General features: G+C 33.7%; 1 protein-coding gene and 1 long non-coding RNA gene across 6 annotated transcripts in view; one reads left to right on the top strand and one right to left on the bottom strand.

The window, feature by feature from the left end:
* LOC118269931 (peroxidase) overlaps positions 1–25,203 on the top strand; it is a 97,952-nt gene that overhangs the window by 67,250 nt on the left and 5,499 nt on the right. For 3 of the 5 annotated variants that reach the window (XM_050707086.1, XM_050707087.1, XM_050707085.1), the window contains 11 exons: positions 2,985–3,186; positions 5,061–5,099; positions 6,965–7,155; positions 9,195–9,374; positions 9,905–9,922; positions 11,417–11,613; positions 12,206–12,404; positions 13,301–13,498; positions 14,359–14,509; positions 15,164–15,340; positions 22,879–23,029. In XM_050707086.1, the coding sequence (XP_050563043.1) occupies positions 2,990–3,186; positions 5,061–5,099; positions 6,965–7,155; positions 9,195–9,374; positions 9,905–9,922; positions 11,417–11,613; positions 12,206–12,404; positions 13,301–13,498; positions 14,359–14,509; positions 15,164–15,340; positions 22,879–23,029 (1,698 nt within the window). In that variant the 5' untranslated portion in view covers positions 2,985–2,989. The remainder of the gene's footprint in view (positions 1–2,984; positions 3,187–5,060; positions 5,100–6,964; positions 7,156–9,194; positions 9,375–9,904; positions 9,923–11,416; positions 11,614–12,205; positions 12,405–13,300; positions 13,499–14,358; positions 14,510–15,163; positions 15,341–22,878; positions 23,030–25,203) is intronic. The other 2 variants (XM_050707089.1, XM_050707088.1) reach the window with 2 other exon arrangements.
* Positions 18,310–21,903, bottom strand: LOC126912841 (uncharacterized). The gene is made up of 3 exons (XR_007707484.1): positions 19,785–21,903; positions 19,206–19,674; positions 18,310–18,852 (listed from the first exon to the last, which is right to left on the bottom strand). It is a non-coding gene; the product is annotated as an uncharacterized LOC126912841 (long non-coding RNA).

Genomic DNA, 25,203 nt, shown 5'->3' with positions numbered 1-25,203 from the left:
TTGTCCAATCCGCATAGAAATGAGTAATTTGATTTTATTTGATATTTTATTTTAAAATTAGTCTTTGCGATAGCAATTAGGAACGTTTTGTATAGTTTCATCATAATGTTATAGTTATACCTGTAATTGTTTGTTGTACTTGAGTCTATTTTTTTATTTTATGCATTATGTTTTGTTTATTGTGTAATCAAATGTTGGCAACTCTCTATAAGAAGTAATATAAATAATTTCTCGCTATCTATAATGAAAGGTAATATTTGTTCTTTGGCTATCAAGAATACATATATCTCTAATTAACCTGTCAATATTTTTTTTTCTAATTTAAAGTTAATTGTTAGGTTTTCAAATTATAGGTTCTAAGAATATTCACCTTATAAACCTTGTAGAATTATATTATTTTTTTACTTTTTAATTTTTACACACAATAACAATGACTTAATAAAGAACAAAGGGCTGATAAGAATACAATAAGGAAATTCATGAATAAAAAACGTATTAAATAGTTAATAGAGTTTCATTTCGAAGGTACACTTCGAGTCAATTAACCAATAGGCCAGTTATATACATAAATATCGGTGTAGGTGTATGTAGGTACATGTGTATGTATTTTATTGCCTCGCGTGATAAACACCAGTCATTTTCTTTTCTTTTAATAATTGAGGTTAAACGTAAAAGTCATTAATCAGGCTAATCTGTATATTGAACTCGTTTGAATTTTATGAATGGGAATAACTAATCAACGCCAAAGGTTAGGTCGCGGGAGACAATAAAAAATTAATGAGTTTTTCGTTGTTTTGTTAGACAAATTATTTTTAATCGAATTCCTTTTTCAAGTGTGATAAAGGGCAGTGCTCACTAATTGGATTCTCGAAAATAGTATGTGTAAGTCTATTGTTTTGAACTGATAAGGTATGAGTACACCATGAAGCAAGAATAAAGAGGAGATGCCATAATGGGGCCTGTGTAGATAAGCGCTCTGAAAGTGCCACATTAAAATGTGGACAATTGGCAACATGTTTGTAGTATGGGATTGCATGTTGGAAGACAGATAGGGGCGTAATTTGTAACATCCCGCGCTCCTCGTAAAGTGTAACGCATTATGCTAAAAGGAAATCCAGTTATGACATCTCCTCTTTGTGTTTGCTTCATGGAGTACACACACATCAAAGTACGACAGTTAGTTTGTCAAGTTAAAATAAGCGTTTTCCACAACGATAGGACTCGTATACCTACCTAATCATAATAAGGTGATACACTACCCATCTTTTTGGAAAAAGAGACGTGACGGAATCTCATTGAGGAAAATATCTCAAGCAAAAACATCATCCATTTGAAGAATGTGCAAATCATTCACACGTATACCATGCCATAGGAACGCCATACCCTTGCTTCCTGGAAAACTTCGTTCCCGTAACTTTTCCGTACACGATGAAACGTGACCATTACACGCAGCCGAGCTTAGGAGATGTCAGGTCAAGGTCGAAATTGGGGTAACAACTGCACCGAATGTAGGTAAGGGTAATTATCCCATCCCCAGCATTTTGTTTACAAACATTTCTACTCATTCACCCTAAAGTTGAAAGTATATCCTACTTTTGACATGTTCTAAATACTTGTTTTACATAAACCATCACGATGTTTGTGGTTTCATATGATTTTTATTTTATACTAGATGGCGCTAGTGTAGTTTTAGGTCATGTAAAATCAAATACTTGTGGTTTGTAAGTAAATATTAGAAAAGTTTAAACAAATTCCTCAGCAACGCCAGTGAGTGTCACAAAAAACGCAAACTCGAACGTACTGAAGTTACATTACACTAACTAGCGCCTAACAAGAATGTCATAACAACATGTCGCATAAATAACACGAAATATTATTTGTGAAAAGGAAAATATTGCAAATGTTCGTCGGGAAACCGATTCTTGAAGAATCTTATCAAGATAATAAGATAGGTAGAATCTTGAAATGTACTTGGAAAATGTATTTATTCGTCCCGCTGTGTGCCCGTTTATTTTCAACATTTTATTGTGGTTGTTTGTAAAACAACATTGCAATGTTTATCATTTATAGTCGACAGCTTTTTCGAAGAAAATCTATTTTAGAATAGGTAGACAATGAGGTATATTTTAAGGTACAGTTTATTGACATTTTGTTATGAATGCCAGACCTTAGTGAATGAATTGCGGCTGTTCCTAATAATTCTAGAAATATCGTTGACAAGCGTTTTATGTGCATATTCTAACTGCCGTACTCAGAGTCATTTAATGATTACTTAAACTATTCCTTAGCTTAACTTTCCTTATGATTCTGAAAATACAGAAAATAAAGTATCGAACAATAATAAAGATGGAGACACACACGTCTCAGTCCTTATTAGACACTTGTAGATATTATACTCATATCGAATAACAATGTATTAATAATTTCCATTTTTATTCAATCTAAAAATTAAGTCTAAATCTATATTTAGTTCTAAAGAAAATGCAATACCGACCACTGGATCAATAAGGAAGCTAATTTAAATTTTTGCTGCCTACCCAGGAAAGGAATGATCGTTACGAAATCAGCATCCCGTTCAATAATAATGATTTTAGGTCCTCGATATTCGTGAGGGCTCTCCGCATCTAAATGCTTCTTTGTGTCCGCCTCATTTACTTAAATTCGATTTGGGATTGAAATCGGCAGATTTAGATAAACCGATGCAGAAAAAACAAATATTGAAACAAAATTCTTCCGGGTTTCAAATGAGAGAGATTTTAATTCGTTTTATTAGTATTTGGTATTAGAATTATAAACACACCACTAGGTTTTGATTGTCTGAGCGACTAAACTAAGTCTGCGTCAATGTCTTCTGATTCAGTCAATTAATTCCAATCCTCCAATTTGCTTCTATTCTTGATCAAAAAATATCAATCTCCTTTGACGTCATTCATCAAAATAAATCAAACGACATTATTACTAAACTATTTTTTCTTTATTTTCAGATAAAATGGCGACGGCAACAGTTTTACTCGCGTTGGCGCTATGCTGTGCTGCAGAGGGCATTCACCTTAGCTACCGACCGGCAACATCGCAACTCTTCTTGCAAACCACACCAGGTTTCCACGTCTCTGGACCTGCAGCCGCCTTCGCGAGGGTAGCAGCATTTGGGCCCCAAACTGAAAGACGGCGTGTCACTGGATTTGGGTGAGAATTTCTTTAAAAGCAGAAGCTGCTGAAGCTGCTGTTCCATAATGACCCTTATGGACAACATTTTTGCAGTAAATGTTTAGTTTGAGTATTCGTCTTGGAGGCTACATGAGAAATCGAAAGTGTTACTCCCAGTTTCTGAAGGATTAATTATTTATACGATAAAGGCTGTTTGTAAATAAACCAGATAAAATACCTTTATAACTAAAGTAAATAGAGGAATTTATGAGCATCAGTATTTTGCCGACAGTTTCATTAGCGATAGTTCAAAAGCAATTAATAAAATCTTTTAGAAACCGGGGAACACTAATAGAGGTTTATGTTTAAATTGCTGTTTTATGTTTAAAGAGACAAGACAGTTTATTTAGTTGAAAAATATGAGGTCTTTGAACTTCACAAAATGTGCTAGAATAGTTTGTATTTACCATTTCCTGAGAATAAAATTTTGGATCTCCTACAAGAGACATTACTGGGATGTGGTGGATACGAAAGGGCCCGTAAATTGTTTTTCTCCATTGTTCTCTATGACAACGCAAAATTTCACACTGATTTAGTAGACTCAGACACTTTATATCACCTTTTATATACATAAATCATATTAAACTAAGCCCCTAAGCTTGAAAAGATTATTCTTTAGCTTAAATTGTATTAAAAAGTTACCATGTTGTCATATATGTCAGTATAAATAAGTATTACTGACAGAATATGTAGAGAGAAGATTAATAATGTACTAAAATAAAAGATTTAAACTCAATCCAGCAATATAAACATTTTCTTCACGATTTCGATTGTCAGCTTGCTTGTCCGCTAAAGCAAGCTTTGCCTTGAAATATACCAAGCAAGCTATATTGAGCTTTAAATGAATGTGTTGAAATTATTTCCCTGTACAGCGTAATTGAAATTCTCTATTCTAAACTATGAAAATACCAAGCATGAGTTTATAATATTCATTTTACAATATTTAGCTGGATTCCTACGTTGTTACTTTGATGTATTATATGAAACTATATCACTGAATTTCACAGGGTTGTAAATATAAGCTAATTATGAAAATGTTGTGGAAATTCATTAAGTGAAGTTATAATTAAATATGCAATTATTTTTTTGTATATAGGATTCAGTAAAATTGGACATCAGTGCGATGTATACTTATTAGCAAATTCAATACCCAATTGTTAGGAAAATTTACAAGTCCGTAGAATAACAGCTTATATAGACATGGTCAATATATATAATGTACATATTAAATAGAACTATTGACTACGTCTAATTAAATTCATGCTTGGTAAACCAAATGATATTCTTATCTGCTCTGAACATAGCAGTTGTGAATAATTTTCTATCTTCTGTCTAATTGTTTACGGACTACAGAATAATTCAGTCCGATTTATGTACAGGCAACGCCTTATCAAGTTATCCCAAATTGTCAATTTTCTTTATTGGATTTTTAGTTTCGATTACCTCGTCAGCCAACAGTTGCAAACTGTTTTGGCTGGTGCAAAAGGAATTTGATTCCGGAATTGTTTTTGCAATTTTTCGGATTTATGAAAAATCTCAGTAATAGCTCGGAGCCTGGATTGTTCCCGGTATAGTCATCCGGTTCACTTCATATTACCCAGAAGTTATTTATTATACATATCTATCAATAAGATTATTGTTAAATGTACCTTTTGCCATCCTTTTATTCCTTTTCGAGAAATAAAAAAAGGCGTGCTATATAGTTCAAAATCTATTAAAGAAAATTGACCATTTGGATGACTAAGCCTGCTGTTGGCGCCTATACAAATCTGTCTATATGTATGCACCTGCACGGTAGGCTAAAGATCTATGTGTTGCACCTTATAAAATACTTCCACTGATTCTGTCTACAGCCCGACACCTGATCCAGCCTTCTTCGGACAAACTGCAAGGTTAATTATTGTTGTTTATGTTTTTGACTAACCTAACTAATGATTAACAATGTGTGATGCTTTTTACTAACCGATTGTCAAACTAACGCATAAATTTAATGCACTTGGCTTTTTAGTTATAATATTTTATTTTGTAATAAGTTATAAATCACTAATGTAATTTGCCTATGGATTTCTGGAGTCGGGTTCGATTCCCGAGTTTTGAAAAATGTGATTGGATTCTCGATTTGATAATTTACAGTGCAAGTGGTTTTACTGTAAGTATTTTCTTATCTATTCCAATAGGTAATCACGTGTGTGTGAATGTGTGTGTGTTTCTGTGTGCGACTTTTTTAAAAATAAAAGTTTATCTTATGTCTAATGGTTGCTACAACTATTAAGTCTCATTAGGTCTTAGGAACGAGAAAGTATATTCATTTATTGTTGAAATTAATTATGTTATTACAAAATTGCCATCCAATTACCTTATTTTAAAATAGACTTACTTATGTGTTAGTTGCCACTTATGTGTTAATTTAAAATAATACCAAGTTCAAAACAAACGGCAAAATATATCTACAGAAAATCTTCATATCAACACATCTTACTACCATTTATTTATACTCACCTATTTACAAACTTAGAGTCTCTAAACGTCATATAAAGCTTTATATATCCGTGATAGGACTAATATAATGGCATAATAAAAACACCCCTTTTTAACGTCCCAATAAAAAGAGAATTGCTTTAAATGTGACAACCCTATGGTAGGGTTGCATCACACGCTATTAAAATACGCTTCTAACATTTGCTATTTGAAATATGGGCACAACCCTTGCTCTGTCGGAAAACGTTCTAGATAAACATTTATAATGCTGTGATATATTTTTTCTTTATTTTTCTTTTCTGTTTTTTATTATTTCTTTCCGTTGACATTTCTTAACTCATACCTTATCATTCTAAAGATTAATTTTACACCTCTCTCTCAAATAATAAATATTGACAAACATTAAAATAAAATAATTAATATGATCGATACGACTTTCAAACCTTTAAGAAAAGACCGTATTCCTTTTTAAAAGGCCGGCAACTCACCTGCGATTCCTCTGGTGTTGCGACTGTTCGTGGGTGGCGCTGATCGCCCCCTATTTCAAAAGAAAATAGTATAATAACCTGTATACAACGGGTAATTGTACTTCACGTAATTTTTTTATCACCCGAAGTTTCTAATTCTTAGTACTTATTACATGTGCGTGCAATCATTAGACTAGTATAATAATTTGACCGCACGGTTGGTGTACATGCGGGTTCAATTCCCGCAAGGAGCAACTCTTTTTATGTAATCCACAAATTGTTATTTCGGGTGTGTGTGGAATTGTATGTTTGTAAACGCACTAACGACACAGGTGAAAATCCTAGTATGGGGCAACGTTTTATAATATAGTTTACACAATATTATTATCTCATTTAGAAGTAGTTTATATGCAAATATGTATTTTATTATAACACCTTTATAAGTAGAGGAGGTTTCTGTATTTTTATTATGTGGGTATATGTAGTTTGTAGAATATTTTCTTTTATACATTAAGGGGCGATTTTTCTTAGAAGTAATGTTTTGTAGCCTATTTATATCTTCCTGAAACTGCAAATATATAAATACCAATACACATTCCTGTTCTATTTTTTACGTAATTTGTACAAAGGCCCTTGTAATAAAACTTATATATTTACTTGTAAATAGACATTCATTGATTGATAGATAACCTTTCACTTTTATTTGCATGGTTTTTCTCACTCTTTTTCTGAATAACTTCTAAAGTTTGATCGTCACAAAGGAAGCTTAATATTTCTTTTACAATATACTTAATTCTTTTTTCTCCAAACAGTTTCAGCAACCCACCTCCTCCGCCTGGCGCGGATCAGGACCCAGCTTCTCAGACTTGTGGCCTAGCGCCCCCATTCTGCGCCAAGTCCCGTTACAGAAGCATTGATGGTACCTGCAATAACCTCCAAAGACCTGACTGGGGTATTCCTAATACACCTTTTGGTCGAATGGCGCCGTATGACTATGAAGATGGTACGTATCTTTTGTTTATACTTAATCAATCTTTATTTTCTTACCTGATACCAAATATATTTTTTGGAAGGGGGGAAAATCGTCCAATGTCTTCTCTCGCCTTGGGCGAGGCGAGAGAAAGTGTCAGACTCTTACTGATTAAAAACCACCCCGTTCCTACTCCTGCTTTTCGAGCCGGAGCCCCGGTAAACCCGCTAGGTAGTCCGCAGCTCCGGATACCAAATAACTTACGCGGCTAAATACAATTTTATCAATGCCCACCGAATTTACTATATTAATACCAATACAAAGGTACCACACATACCAAATGAATAGATACTGAATAATTTTGCTTATGCATAATTGTATTTGATTAGGTACATACATAAATACTATTTGATTCATTTGGCAAAATTGGATGCCTGATATTAATTAGCGTTTTATGTAATCGATATCCTAAATCTATCTTAATATAAAGCATGTAAGGAATTCGTTCGAGAGCACGTTCCAAATAATTATCTTTTTTAAATCCCACTTTCAACGCAACACACCCTTTTTACCGCTATATGGGGCCGTAAAACTGAAAAAAGCTCGAATACTTGGTCCAACTGAGAAATCAGACCCCAACCTTCTTGCTCAGTTGTCGCACTCGAGGTTACTCAATCAACGAAGCAATCGTATAAGCTCATTTCCAAAATATATCAATTGTCTCACTAAACTTATGTTACGTATGATATATATACGAATGAGTGAAAGACCACCAAGTCGGTGCTCGACTCATGCAAATTACTTAGATTGCCCACGTTCTACACATTTACATAATGTCTAATTCGTCACTGGCATAGTTGCATTTGCTTTCTCAATCTAGAAATTCATCTCAAGAACTATTTTGAAGTTTCAAAGAGATTATTAAAAATCCCGTTTAATTCATGAATTCTAAGAAAATATTATTGACCTAAATAAATATTTATCAAGCTTCCATTACGCATATTAAAACTTCATAATTTGCAAATTACTAGATGTTTAATATCGATATTGTATTAGAAAACAATAACGGCATTGATTAAAATCGAGATAATCGAGATAACGTTGAAGGTTATTAAAGACACAATGAAGGAAATAATTGCAAACAGTAATAATTTATGTAGATATGTTGTTACAATACATTCAAATTGATCAAGTCGCTTTGAGATAATACGTAATTTGTATACGCACTATTTATGCATACCTATACTATCTTACATATATTAGTGACAGTGGAGCTAGTTTATAAACTAACGTAACATATATGTACATACGAAATAGCTTTAGAGATTCATATCTCAAAATACAGGAGTAACATTGTGCGTAGTACGTGCGCTACGGCGTAGTGGGCGCGCTACGAGTGTAGTACACATACTACGAGCGTAGTAAATCTACTACGTATCGCGTGTTATTCAATGTGATTGAATCAAACATTTTTGTGTGTTTCTTATACAATTAGTTTAGTTAGTTAATTGTTGCAGTAATATCACTAGTATATTTTCTATCTACTGAGTGTCATGGATCGAAACAAATACGATTATTTTTTCTACGTTATTTCCAGTAAGATAACTTTCTTATATTTATTATTTATGTTCAGTCAATGAAAATTGACGCCATTTTCCTTAAGACGGCGACGTTTTGATAAATGGTTGTGACGCTCAGCAATTAATGTTTTGCGCGTATATCTATAGATAAAGATAATATGTTAATTTAGGCCTAATGGCGCAGAACAGGGTGAAGGGATGGGATTTATGGGGGTAAAATATTCCCATAAGGTACCAAGCGGTGTGCTATATATTTGTTTGAGAAGTTCGAGAAATAATATTCCAAATTTCATGTCGAATGTAATTGATTTAGGTTAACATTCTCATATATTAACCAATATCTAATACATTTATTCTCAATTGCCCTGTTCTAGATAAAAAAAAACTTCTGAATTCTCAATAATTTATTATGTTTTGACGGAAGTAGAAAGTTTTCTATTTAGGTCTCGAGAAGTTTACTATTTATTGACATTGTTTTGTGTTTGTTTACAGGTGTGAGCGCTATAAAGACCCTCTCGAAGACGGGCCGACCTCTGCCAAATTCTCGTGAACTTAGTCTTCGGCTGTTCCCTGACCTGCAAGTCATTGACCCCGTATGGACCCTAAACACCCAACAATGGGGACAAATTATAACCCACGACATGTCACTATCAGCTGGCGAAGTACAAGCTCGTAAGTTCTCAGTTTCCTAAGTTTTTGTTATGAAACAAGACCAAAACTATGTACCGTTGTATGTAATTTGGTCCTAAATATTTGTACAATCAACCAAAGTTTCAGTATTTAGGCTGGATATTATTGAGTTTGCTGTATACAAACGAAATGTGTTCAATATTTTACTAATTTCCTCTTGTATATGAGACACATTACCAGAAAATATATTTTGTCTCGCGTAGATCTGCATTCTGGCAGATACTACAGGTTAATATAGTTTGACTTTAACGACTGAGCATCAAGTTGTTTCGTTGATTGTACATTTAATCAAGTAAAGTATTCATTATCGGACTTTATTTTTGCAATATTGCTTTTTACGAGAACACTAGTCAGCGCTCACAAAATTAACTTGTTTTGAGAAGTTTTTCTCATGTTTTAATACATGTTAGGAAACTACGAATAACTTTAACAATATTTTAATTTGATACGATTTGTGATATGCTTAGATTTATTAATCTTTGTTTACTAAATTGTACGTTTTTTTCCAACAGCGGATTTCAATCCACCGAGTAAGTTTGAATGTGTGTGCGTAACTAAAACTAGTGTTGTGTGACATCATCACTCTTTAACATTCATGTGTATCATTAGCGTCTTATGTGTGTTTAAATAATATCTTCATTATAGCATGTGTTCATAAAATAATTTGTAGTAGAATTTTCTTGTAGATGAGTATAACAGATCAAGTAGGTAGTTACTCTCTCTCTTTCTTCCCCTATCTGCTGCTATTCCTGCTAAGCTATGAGTTAGTTAATCGTGTCATTTTTATATTTATGTGTATTTTATATAAAACAAAATCATATTGTCTTCTATTTAATTTAGAAACCTTACAATCTCAATATACTCAATTCTGTTCGTATGATGTTAAAATAAATTGTATTTGGAATACGATAACAAAACTACCATTTTCCTATAGAAAGAAATCCAATAAAAGGTTTCTTGACACTGAAAAACAAGTATGCTAAGAGAATATCGATGTAATGTTCAAATAATCTTATTTTTCGATTTTAGAGACAATTTTCTGTTTCATTTAAAGCGTTTCTTTTACGATTCACTGCTCAAATAGGTTGTAGTTGTTGACAACGATCGAGGCGACTTAATAAAACCTTATCTATAGTATAGTGAATGGCGGATCAGCAATTTCCGGAAAGGAAAATGTTTTCATAAAAATATTTTCGACCATTTCCTTGTTCCGTGGCGTAGTTAATCGACGAGATTTTTTTTCATAAACACGCGACGGTGCTGATAGAAATGTAATATTTATTTTTACCAGTCGATAGTCATCGATAGCTATTTTTATATTTAACTGAGTAATGGAAAAATTCATTTTGACGTTTTAAAAGTCGAAACGAGAATGAAAGATCGGAGAAGAAATGAAAGATCGAAACGAGAGCGCGTTAGGCGCTTTGATTGGTTGGTTCAGAGCGCCGAACGCGTTTTCGTTTCATTTTCGTTCAATGTAAAGCAAACTTGTACTAAGGATTATGCATTCATTCAAATATTGTATGACTTCTTGAATGACTTTGATCTTTTACACATTTTTTTTTAATATTATGATTGTATGAGTTTTATACACATTCGAAGTGAACCATAAATAAATACGGTTTTATATATTTCATTTTATAATAAGTATCTTATGTATTTTTGTCTTATGTAATATTTGTACTTTTGTCGGTAGTTTTGTATATACTCTCAATTAGACGGGCCTTATTGTTTGTGTCGCTTATTGTGAACCTTGAAAACCTTTTTCGATCTATTTGGCTAGTGTTTTCATCTTTTATATGGTCAACTACACGTGAAAGCTAACAATGTGACTTTACTTAAGAAATAACAAACTTATATAGTTCATTAATCATAACAAAAGATAGATAGAAGATTATATTACATGACAAAAATGAACTTAAATATCAACCTAAATAAGATTCAAAGTCAAATATTAGACAAACGTGCAGTTGACTATAATAATAATTTGAACCATTTTTTAATATTAAACCTTTTCCTACCAGATAAGGAGTTGACGAACTGCTGCGATGACAACGGTAGACTGACGTTTACTGCCCAAACGAACCCGTCTTGTGCACCCATACTCATCCCTCGTAATGACCCTGTGCATGCTCCACAAGGAACCCAGTGCATGAACTTTGTAAGGACTGGAACTACCAGGGATAGAGGGTGCACTCCTCCTAATGTTCCTGCTCAACAGGTAAGGATGTCCTAGATTCTAGATAAACATTTTATGAAGAGTACATTTTTTTTGGGTGACGGAGAGAAACCTTCAAAAGGTGCCTAGCTTTCTTGGGATAAAAATCTAGGGAGTGTCGGATTTTTACCTCACTAAAACCACCGTGTAAGGGGCACTGGGTCCTCTAATAGACCTGTTATGGAGATAATGAAGAGTAATTAACTATACAACAAGCAAAGTTTTAATCTCTTTGCTAATATAATAAAGCCAAGTATATTTTTTAAGATGACAATGATTTTAACCGTTTAAACTTCAGAATAATTTGTTTTAGATTTTATATTTCCAAAGAGCCTGTATTAACGCCAATATTTCGTCTAAAAAGCAATCATATTTATTAAATCATTGCGAAGAGGTCCTCAGAGATGTATATCGTCTCATTTTTATTTCTCCGATAACAGCAATATTTCACTGCCATAACGATAGCGAATGAAAAACTTTGATCCAATTGCCTTTATCCAATTCTAAAGAAATATCTCAATAGAAAGTCTGGAGAAAAAAGTAATTTTAAATTTAAGCCTTACACCTTCATAACAAAGTTAATTTTTGCCCGCAGCTAACGGTAGTCACAGCCTTCATGGATCTCTCAATCGTCTACGGTAGCAGTCAAATTCAGGCTGACCCCATCAGAGCTCGTCGAGGAGGTCGTTTGTTGACCACAGTCAGGGGAGGCCGGGAATGGCCGCCCCAGGATCCTAACTCAACCGTCATCTGTGAAACTGCAAAGTCACCTAATGAACCCTGCTATTTGACCGGTAAGATACTCGTATCATTATGATCTACACTTTCGTATTCATAACATACAATGCTCACATTTCTGATAAGCCATAAACGTCTTTATATACAATAGATAAAGGACAAAATTGTATATTCTATCCACACAATTTTCAATTTGTCATAAAATTTAGAACTGGTGACTAACGTGTGTGTAAAGAATTTTAAGAATTTTTTTTCGGGAGAAAATACCTATGCATATTTGCGTGGTACGGTTCTAGGTTATTAATACTCATTTCAATATCATCTTACTGTCACCAGAATGACAAATTGATTAAAATAGCAGACTTCATAAACAGGACAAGGTTAGCGACTGCTTACATAACCATAAGCCTTTTGAATACTGATGGAAGATCCACTTGATCTTTACTTATAACTCCCTTGAGGGCAATTACTGCGTCGAGTGCCCCTGTAGAGGTTGGTCCAATTAAAGTTGGCCTCCATAAATATACCACAGAAGTTCCCACTCTTGAGAAGTAATCGTATAAACAAGTTTTCCTGAAGTGGCCAATAAATAAAGACATTCTTATAGTTTATTATGTGGTAGACGTACACGTGTCGTGGAGTTATTTCTTCACGCTTTAAAAGATTGCATGATTAGTGCAGTAACCAGGTGATTAGCGAAGCAAAACACCTAAATTGAGTCGCGTTGAGGAAAAGTGCTAATGGATGTTACTCATTGTAGTTACCTTCAGTAGCCAAGAGTTTGAGAAGTACCTATCTAGTTATAGCCTCCGGGCTTCAGAAAGCACGTGAAACGGGTTTCTCTGCGATTCTACTAGATTGCCAATGAGACTGGGCACTTTAGGGAAATTTGGGCTAGAAAGAAGTACTATTATTATATGAATTCTCCATTTAATACCTTTCTTTTTCACAGGTGATATCCGTGCAAACCAAAATCCTCAGCTGACGACTCTCCAAGTGATACTCTTGAGGGAACATAACCGTATCGCTGACGCTCTAGCTCAACTCAACCCTCACTGGAACGATGAGACCATCTTCCAAGAAGCAAGACGTATCCACATTGCTCAGATACAACACATCAACTATTATGAATACCTTCCTATTTTGTTAGGTAAGTTGTTTATTTATTTACTCTTCTTGCAGCAAAATCACATTGTGGACTTAATGTCTAAGGCATTCACACCAATCAACCATTGGTTGGAGCAGAAAATATATGAATGATAGTTATATGATTGTCTTAGGTATACTTATTTTCAAGAAAGTATTTACGAATGGATAATGTGTGTTTACGTATTCTTACTATATATTTCATTGTCGCTATTGATAGTTTTGATTTGAATAAATAAACAATAAAAAATTCCTTCCTACTAATATTAGTTAAGAATGGTATGGCCAAAACACAAAAAATAAAAGGAAACCGCCCTCTTAATCTTAAGTTAAGTATGAGGAAAAATTCCTTAATATTTGTTAGCTTTTTCGACTTTATTTAGTGAAATTCCGAAGAAGCTTCTGTAGGTACATTTTGTTTTGTGAATTAAAAAGTTAGGTTTTCACAAAGGCTTTATTAACGTCGTGTTACTTCATTTGCGTAAAAATTACAACTACGTTATATAATTTGTTTACAAAGTTCTTCCGAATTACGTCAGTTTTTATAACATCTTCACTATTATTTAAATTGTTTTGTTTTTGTTATGGAAACTTATTATCAGAGTTCTACTAAAAAAATACCATAACATGCGTATTTTTTTTTTGATGGGCCCGTCACACCTTCCCAACTTCTGTAAACCAGGATCTGCGGTAGATACAATCATAAAAATACCGGAACACTGAAGTCCGGCGCGTCCCACGGTCATGAATGACTGTCTTGGATCCCGCAACGAAATAAATCAGGAGATATTATTAGAGGAGGAGAAAAGAGAAGGAGAAAAATAAAACGATAGTATAACATGAGTAATGTATATTTTTATTCAGGTTTTGAGAACATGGTGAAGAACAAGCTCATCTACCCTGGAGCCCACGGCTATATAAACGACTACAACCCTGGAGTGGATCCCTCCATCCTCAACGAACACGCCACCGCTGCTTTCCGTCACTTCCACACCTTGATCAGAGGTTACTTGAAGTATGTATACCCTTTGTTTATTTTATTTTCTGGCATAGGGCTGTAATGGTGCCAACGGATCACTAGGTATAAAACAATCAGCTCCGTCTTTGGTTACCTGTAACACCAAAGTGCGCTACTGAGTTCAATCTTCAGCTCTTTGTATTATTTTTCAAATTCTGCCTGTCGCCTTATGAACATGACCAGTTCCTATGTGGAGAGTGTCTTGCGCTACAGGTGCCTAGACGTGGTCTTCACTTTACTTTTAGTTTTGTCTAATTGTGCAAATTAATGATAATTGTTTATTTATTATAATTTATTTTGGACATTGTTGTATAATTAGGATCGAACGCCATACCTATCATAATACTATATTGATATAGGTACTTAGTCATGTTTTTAATAAAGTCCTCGAAATGCAATCACAGTGTACATTTATTGTCTATCAATATTAATGAGATAGGAAATTGCAATGGCTGACCTATCCACGTTCATTATAGAGGTTAACACAATCAAATTAGGTTTTTAGATAATTTTGTACAAATATTTTTTATGAGGGAAATACTGAACAAGATTTCACCTTTTTTACATCTTCCGCATCATCATCGTAAAATTTTATACAGTTTATTAAGTCTTTACAATAAATAAATGATAGAAAAAAAAATCTTTTCACAGACTAATCTCAGAAAACCGTCGCGCCATCGGAGCCGTGCGCATGAGTGACTGGTTCACCCGGCCGCTACTGTTGGAGCTCGACAACGCCTTCGACCACTTGGTTCGAGGACTTACCACCCAGGAGCAAGACTTCAGCGACCAGTCCTTCGATAGTGAAATCACTCAGTTCCTGTTCAAGTAAGTTATTTTTCTCTTTATCGACATTTAAGGATATCGACAAAATTATCCCAGCCTATTATTTAAAATTTTTGTAAGTAATCTACTTCACAGCAACAGCCTATAAGTGGCCTTGTAGGCTGTTAAAGAATGTTTGAGCATTAATCACCACGCTTGCTCAATGCGGGTTGGCTGTAATCTACTTATATCCTCCAAAAGAGTAGATAGAAATATGTTATAAGTTCCATGTAATAGGGGAAATATATTATAGCACGCAATGCTGCTATACAATGTAGGTACACGCACTTCACAATTTTGTGTTATAAGTTCTATTAAAATGGGGTGACATATATCTTTCCCCAATAATAAACGAATAAGAATAACACTGTTGTGGAATTGTCGAAAATACTTACTCAAAGTCGACTATTAGTAATTTTTCGCGTTGCATATATACCGAAGTAGAAATTAGAAGCTCTGTGTATTCAGAGTTTATGAATAAATATTCAAATTAAGGTACTGCAATCAGAAAAGAAGGGTTAACGTCGGTCCGTAAATACCGATGATTTACGACGAAAACAGTCGCCGAAATTGTGCTGAAGTTTTTAGTACTGTATGGAAGATACGAGGGAAATTTATTGCCTCATTAATATTAAAACCAATCCGGCATGATATTACACCATCAAATTGAAATGTCTATAAAGTTGATGTTAGCATCAACTTAGCGAAGCCTTATTAGGTTCGTGATGAACTGTCAAGGTTTTAAAGTAATGTGGATAATAATAATTATTGATTCGTATGAAATGTAGACGTGGAGGACTAAGGGGGAGGCCTTTGTTCAACAGTGAACGTCTTTCGGCTGATGATGATGAAGAGTTTGAAAGGAGGTTTGGATTTTGACATTTTTATTAGGCTCGTACGAAGTTGATTATATGGAACCAATAAGTATCTATTATGAAAATCACGAAAATAACCTATCTATAAATACATAATATACATTAATTTAGTTTATATTACGCGAAACGGGTGAATTACTGTTCACTTCTTTGGAAAATAAAACATTTGATTTCGTCTGGAGTTTATAAATGAATCATAGTACTATGATGCGATATCAAAGGAATTTGGTCCGTTGTACAATTTACAAAGGGTAACAAGATTGCCAATGACTTCAAAGTTCCCATCGTTATGACGTCACGATTCCACGAAATATTTTCATAGTAGACTCAATTGGTTGTTGGTTGGTTTCATTAATTAAATTCGAAAAGGAACACCGTTTCTATAGGATTAAATATTCTCTTGTTCGTTGAGTATTCACCAGTGAATAATTACAAACGCGATGAGAAAGTTGCGATGAGTTTGATTTCTCAGTCGCAGAGTAATGTAAAGTCAAAGAGTTGCTGATGTTTTTCTTGTTAAAAATGTTTTTAGCCAGAACTCAAATAAAGTAGGTAGTTATGCATGGTCTCCAGCCGGTGATCCGTGGACCACTAGTGGTCTGCAGATGACAAAAAATGGTTAGCGAAATAGGTTTAGAATATCTTCATTCTTCATGAAGAATCAGATACATAACTCGCTTACCTACTGAGAAACACAGTTTGACATAAAGCAATTTTATGTTATTTCACAACCTTAACACGCGTTTAAGTTGGGGCCCCTGGTATACAGCAATAGGCTGGTTTTTTATCATATAAGATATTTTTATAAGCAGCACCAAAATGTTGTTCTCTGCTTAGGTACTCTTCAAACGTGTTGCTATGAATATTGAACAAGGGATCAAATGTTGTTAGGCGATTATTATTGCTCACGTAGATACATGTTGTGATAACAAATGAATGGTCAATCACAACATTGTTCCCACCCCAAGCGATTTTAAGCCGTGTTTGTGTTAAACACCCACGAATTAATTAAAATTTTCGCATGCTTTCATTTCAGTGAAGCTATTTAAAGGAACACTTTTTATTAATATGTTTGTGTTTGAATATATTATGTACTAGCTTTTGCCCGCGACTTCGTTCGCGTGGAATAGTGACTTCCGGCAAATTTTTGGTTTTAACCACATAGTTCCCGATCTCGCGGGATCTCTTCAAAAATGAGATGTGGAAGATATTCCAGGGAACTCTTCAAAAATCAACATAATGAGCTCTGCGTTTGAATTTAATAGATGTATACTCACTTAGGGCATTGAAAAAATAGTTTAAAAACGGACTTAAACTAACTTAAAACTAAAGAAAGCTACGAATTACGAATTTATAACAATTAAAAAAGAAACTATATTACAACCTATCCTCTATGCTATAATAACCAAGCTTAAACTAAATAATTTAAAAGAAACGACTTAAATCTAATCTAATCTAATTAATTTATAAATTAGACTTACAATTTTATTAAAAAAACTAACTACAGTAACTACTAATAATCGATATCAAACTAAACCTACGTTAAATAGTTTAACCAAAAAACCAGGAAAACCCAACAAATAAACTTATTAATTGACAAATACAACGAAACCAATTTAGAATATACGAAACAGCAGGACCACTACAGACAAATAATCATACGACTGATAATACACTTTTTCTACGATAGTACCGAAGCGCTCGGCCGATACCCAACCAAATGAATGTAACGAAACCATAGCGCGATCTATTTCGATCCCAACGTCATCTATCGAGGATAAAGACAACTTGGATTATTTATTTATACTCCGTTCGGGCATTTTCTTTGTACTAAAAGTTTAATTATATTGATATTATTTTTTTCATACCTTTTTACTATTTATTTACTTTTTTTCGATGAATTAAAACAATAACATGAACCGAAGTCGTGTTACGATCGACATAGAATTATCTATACTCCGTTAGAGCATTTTCTTTGTACTAAATGTTTTATTATATTGATATTATTTTTTTCATACCTTTTTACTATTTATTTACTTTTTTTCAATGAATTAAAACAATAACATGAACCGAAGTCGTGTAACGATCGACATAGAATTATTTATAAACTAGCTGACCCAGCGAACTTCGTACCGCTTTCGCGTAGCAATGATGCTCTACTTTATTTTGTATAGCTGAGTTATGTATGAGTCCCTATTCAATTTGAATTGGAATCTATAAATATCCTCCATATAAAAATGAATCCATAATTTCCTGATCTCACTATACTTACCTGAAAAGGACTTTACTAATTAAAAAAAAAAACAAAATATATTTTCATAATAGTGTTTATTTCATAGGATTCAATCATTTCACTGTCCTGCAGGCGCCTTATCGGCTCTGATGATTATCTGATGGCATGCGGTCTAATGCATTTGTGAATGTCTAATGCATCGGTCTAATGCAACTAATTCATTGTGTTAAAGGAAAAATGTTTGAAGTTGTTCATCACAATGGATCTCTTTACTGAGTTGTTGTGTGCGCAACGCTGATCGACTTTTTTTGCTGAATTGTCCATAAAATATATTTGCAAAAATGTATAGTCTTCAACAGGCACTGGCAATAAGGAACCTGTTTGATGATATATTTGAATCCCTGAATCTGCAAGAATATAAATATGTATACAGGCAATTGTATAGCAAATTGTACCACCATGTGGCTCGCAAAATACTGCCACAATTTTTTACTTTACATCATTTCAAATTAAAACTACTTTTAACCTCGACATTAAACAGCCTTCCACGGCAGCTTTAGGTAGTAGGCTTTACCAAGAACATCTTGCTCATGCCACTATAAAATACAACATGTTATAAATGTTGCTGATTAAGTCTTCGGATTATAGACTATTATTATGTATTTGATTTATTGTTTACAAAATAAACACATCACTGACTCGACATATTTTGCACCAGCTGGTTTTAAAACTAAAAAAAAACGTTTGCCATTATACTTACTTGCTAAAAGTAGGCAAAAAATTGTCTCGTATAACTTTTGTTGCCCCAAATGATGTCATTTGAAAGCAATTATTGTACTGCTGGATATGAGTCAAAAAATGAACCAATGAATGTAGTGGCTCTGGTGGCGGTACCAATGGCGTCAATTTGACTTGGCCGCTGGCGCAACACAATCCAGAGGCTTCATTTTTTTAATTTCAATCCCAATGTGTACACACAATATTCATTAGTCCAATAGCAACAATTTGCTCTGAACTGTAATCAATTGCCACATTATAACTGAATGCAGCTTTGTGGGGATTAAACACAACATTTCTATCTTGATATCGATTCAGTTCAAGTTCATTTCGCGCTTCGCGATGCTCATCAGTTTGATTTGCTCTTATATTTCTTTGACTTGCCGTATTTCGAGTTCTGCGGCCTAAGCTTGTACGTCTGGTTGGTAGCATTGTTAAAAACGAAATTCCAACTGAAAATAAAAAGCTCTCATACATTTTCTGCATAACCGTGTATACCAAATTGTAGTATTGTGTAGTCACCAAAAGTTACTAAAAATCAATAATAAAGATGTGAACTTACCTTGATTAACAAACACTTATTAGCAAATAAAAATCTTCTTAGTCTTTAAAACTCGAAGAAATATTAAGATAATCTCTCAGAAATATTGAAAAATATACATTTAATTTTGCATATTTTAAAAAACGCGCTATACGAATGTCAATGTCATTCACACCAATAGACTACATTGAAAGAGCATCGTTTGTTCGAAAACGTGAATAGAAACTTTAATTTACACAAAATAAATTTCTGAACACACGCGTAACTGTTGATAATTTGTCATTATTTCTGAACGCACGCATAATTAATATTTGAGGAATTTCTATTAATGCTTAATGCACTTTTCAACATTTTCAATAGATTAAAAAAAATACAGACAATTGTTTATTCACCCTTTTCATCGTTTATGCATAAATGTCAATCATTATTTACAGAATTTGAATTTAGAAACAACAAATATTTGACATGTACAAATGAAAATTTATTGAATCTAGCTTTTGCCCGCGACTTCGTCTGCGTAGTGGTGTTAGTGGTCAAATTGCTGCCGTATGTCATCTAAAATGTGAATTAGGTACTTGAAAATATGTTACTGTTAGCATTTTTAAAGATATGTATTCCAAAGAAATCACGACCGCCGATTCATCATTTTATAATCATGATGAAAAGTAGCCAAGGTTATCTATATTATTATCCTTTAATTTCCTATATATTGCCTATCAATAAAAAAATACATTGTTTCGTTGTTATATTCCAAAAAAAAAAAACATTCGTGCAAGCGTAACCTCAACACAAACAGGATTACTTTCGCATTCATAACATTAGTATGGTAGTAGGGATATTGGCGATTTAAATAAGTATATGTGTATTTAAATAAGAATCGAACGCGAGTGAAGCCACAGGCAACGTATTAACGAAAATGACGAATTTTCAAGCAAACATTAATCTCCTCTATCAAACATACTACGCCTTCTACCCTTTTTATTAAAAAGTAGTCTATGTTCTTTCGCTCCTCATTAAGTGTCTAAATACAAAATTTCACTGTTACAGCTTTAAAAATGACGAATTTCCATATGACCATTCATCCCCTATTTTTACCCACTCTCCCCTATTTTTTTGCAATAAAAAGTAGACCATGTTCTTTCGTTCCTCATTAAGTATCTAAATACAAAGTTTTACTGTTACAGCTTTTAAAATGACGAATTTCCATATTACCATTTATCCCTTATTTTTACCCATTCTCCGCTATTTTTTTGCAATAAAAAGTATCAAGGTCTATTCTATCTCAGTACTAAATTCCATCAAAATCGGTTCACTGGTTTAGGCGTGAAAGCGTAATTACAGACAGACAGAGTTACTTTTGCATTTATAATATTAGTAGGGATTCTGTGCTCCAAGTCTCCAACGCACACTTATTCAATAGCATTTGTTTTTTAGTATCCAATAGCATTTATCCAACAATGATCTTTATCCAATAGCAATAAAGCTCAAATTGACTCTACGTATTAGTTAGAAAACGTTTGTATGGGATAAAGGAAAGGGCAGTTTTTAGGGTTTTTCCGTCAATTATTTGATATTTTCTCACCTTTTAAACCTTCCCTGGACTTCTACAAATAATTCAAGACCAAAATTTGCCAAATCGGTCCAGCCGTTCTCGAGTTTTAGCGAGACAAAGGAATAGCAATTGATTTTTATATATATAGATAATTTATTTCTTATTTTTATTTTTTGATTTTTGAAATAAAAATATATCTATGTCCTTTCTAAGGTTCTAAACTATATCTGTACCAAATTTTAACCAAATCCGTCAAATAGTTGCGGAGATTAATGGTATAAGCATAGAATGTTCGACGTGATTCTTTAATTTGACATAACTTTTTTATTTATGAACCGATTGACATGAAACAAACACTAAATGTAAATTTAAGCATCCCACAATATATTCGTGAAAACCGCATCCAACTCGGATCAACCGTTTCTGAGATTAGCGCGCACAGACGAACAGACAAACAGACAAACAGACAAAAAAAAGTTAATTACATTTTTGGGTTCGACATCGACATAACAATAACCCCTGCTATTTTTTTTATTTTTATTTTCAATGTACAGACAGCACTTTTCTACGATTTTATTATATGTATAGATGTTCTAATGTGAAAGAGAGAATTGTTATTATTAAAGTATATAATAAAACCACAATATAAATAGTTAATTTTATTATCATGTTATCGGCTTATTCACGTAAATAATATAATAGTTGGTGTGTATAGTGTACAGTTACGGCATTAATGAATACACTTTTGTTTATTCCTTTAAAATGAAATAATATTAACACATGACTAAACTTTTCACTGTCACAAATTCATTTTATCTAGTTGGCAAGGCAAAGTCAAAACAAGTCTAGGTTCAATAAATATTCAAATAGCAGATCGCAATAACACATGTAGGGAAAACTAATTTTAATTTAGTTCATTACCTCACTAGTTTATAATCAACATAGTTAAATCAACAGCTGGTAGTATTAATTAGAAATCTAGTTACAACTCGTTACTAGACTTAATTGTTTGTGCTACAATCTTAATAACTAAACTTAGGTACCGAACGCTTCAAATTATTATCTTTGTTTGACTAACGTTAAGAGCTTAAATCCTTTAAACGTGAAAAGTCGTTAGTAACAGTCTAACAGTACTTAGTACCTACTATTAAATTGTATTAAAAAACTAGCTCATGCTAGCGGTTCTGTCTACTTGAAAAATGAAAACTTAAAGAAAAGTAGCCAACGTATTATTACAGAATGTATTTCTGTACTTATCTGTTTTATTTTTTATTCCGTTCTATCAAATCTAACTCATCTATTATAATTATATAATAGTGGATAATCTATATGTAATTTAAAATAATCTTATCAGGATTAGTTCAGCCGTTCCAGTATAATTGCGTAACAAACATCCATTCCTCCTTAAAATGTTAGCGTTATCTAGGACCTCCTGTATTAGTTTTAGTTTGTACCAACAAATTACATTGAACAATTTAAAAAGATTTCTTTATTAGGGCAAGTCTCAACATTGACGTTGCTTTTGTGAAGATTGACATTAATATGATATTTTCTTTCCAACAGGCGTAACAATACTTTTGGAGGTGACCTGCGTGCGAGAGACATCCAAAGAGGCCGTGACCACGGCTTGGCATCGTATGTAACCACCAGGGCTGCCTGTGGTCTTCCTGCTCCTAAGACCTTCTCTGACATGTTGGACTTCATTTCTAAAGAGGTATGTAGCTGATATAATACAAGTTGTTACAAATAAGGCGTTTTTTTTGAGGAAAATTACCTATCCAATGACTTCTCCCACCGTGGGTGAGGCGAGAGGGAGTGTCAAACTCTTACTGACTAAAAGCCTACTCGTTCCTACTCCTGTTCTTTGAGTCGGAGCCTCGGTAGTGGAAAAATGGCTGTAATAAAATATATTGTTTGTGCCTAGTCCCATGGGAGACAGGTTTGAGGTTATGTATGTACTTACATCACACATCAACAGCCTATAAGTGGCTCCTGATGACCAAAGACCTCTTCTTGCTCGGTGAAGGTTTGAGCATTAACTACCACGCTTGCTCAATGCGGGTTAGCGACTTCACATTTATAATCAGAAATTATAAGCCTAGGTTTCCTCACGATGTTTTCCTTCAACATAAGTCAGTGGTGTCTAAATAATGTTAATATAGGGTACTCACTCGAACGAAACAAGCTCTCATATTAGACCCAAATTAAAGTTATGAAGTTTCATGTATACACGTAACATGTTTAGGTAATTATTCCAATTTATTACAAGTACGAATTTGTTCACAACATGTTCAACGAAACATGTACGAAGGTACGTGATTCCAGACGGCACCCGAAACTTTATATCAAACTTTTATCAAACAGGGTCCTAGGTTCTCATATCTAGACAAATAAAAAGAACTAACAACAATAAATTATGAATTATCACAATAAATTTTAAGTTAGGCATCTGTTCTCTTAAATAAGTCCAAAGATAAGGTTATTGAAAATACAGTAAATAAAGATAGTAAAATAAAATCTTTTTTTTAAAGGGAACCGCCTTCCGTTTTCTTTGCTGCCTTTATTAAGCTAAGCTATGTAGTTGACATAAGAAAATGCGCAGCTCGAGTATATGATATGATATATCGATAGTAGGGAAGCCATCCATAGCACACATCTATAGCATAGCATGCATCTTTCCATATAAAAAATAGCTTAACTGAGTCCGTTTCCACCTGTGCTCACCAATGAATATGATTGGTGGAAGCCAAACGCATCCACAGCAATGTATAGCATAGCACATCTCTGGTAGAAAGCATCCTAATACTATGCCAGACTCGTGCATGAAACCAACCTCTCGCGCTCAGTTAATATTTCAAACACTGGAGTCTAGCCTAGTAAGTAGACTATTTCTACGTCTATTTTTCTACAAAAAAGCTTATTTATGCATAACACCTGAGTCCCTTCACGTTTATATTGCCTACTCGTGGCGAAGTCTTCGCTAAAGAAGTCTGGCACTATTTTATTTGTGTGGCTTGGTAAACAGAAATGTAGAAGGTATTATTTACTTGCGAGCTATATTTGGGACCACTTAATACAAAAATAGTCGAGACAGAAGCTCTAGGGAGATTCATTCATGTGTGTTAATCTATTGCCGAGAGCAATTGACTACATAAAGGTAATTAAGTACGAGTTCGGTCGACTTCGAGTGTGGTTATTAGCTTAAAATTTGGTTAAACGATTTCTAACCAAAAACGAACTCTTATTAAATTTATAAGCTCGAGACTTTATAAATAGTCGTGTATGAAAATAATTTGATCTAGTATCGATTCGAATTAAGTATGATATGAAGGATTGTTCATTATCACAGCAGGTACATTTCAACTTTCTTGCTAGCATTTTTTGAGGGGGGAAATCATCCAATGACTTCTCTCACCTTGGGCGAGGCGAGAGTGAGTGTCAGACTCTTACTGACTAAAAACCACCCCGTTCCCACTCCTGCTTTCGTGCCAGAGCTCCGGTAAGACGACGTTATCTGAAAAATTGGTGGACACGAACCTTACCATTTCAAATAAATTCGTTGCTCGTAAAAGTTCTATAATTAAAACGCTTTTTTTTTAAAATAAACAATAAGAAATTGCTGACCATTTTCTGCCGATTTATATTTCCGTGGGCGGTATGCTCTCTTAGTTGTTAGCACTACCTGATCTATTATAATCCCATCGCCCGCTGGCGTCACAAAGATTAACGTCGTGAACTCGTTAAGTGTTATCTTCTATTATAAATCCAGTTTACTGTGGCTGATAACAATTAAGGACAGACTTGATGGGTTTGACGGAAACCTATTAAATAGAAATGTTTGATGGCAACCGCTAGGCAGTACTTTGATCACGTTGTTAAGATCTTTAG

The sequence above is a fragment of the Spodoptera frugiperda genome, chromosome 30 (assembly GCF_023101765.2).
Source record: "Spodoptera frugiperda isolate SF20-4 chromosome 30, AGI-APGP_CSIRO_Sfru_2.0, whole genome shotgun sequence".
Taxonomy (NCBI): domain Eukaryota; kingdom Metazoa; phylum Arthropoda; class Insecta; order Lepidoptera; family Noctuidae; genus Spodoptera; species Spodoptera frugiperda.
This window is presented reverse-complemented; position numbering and strand designations above follow the sequence as displayed.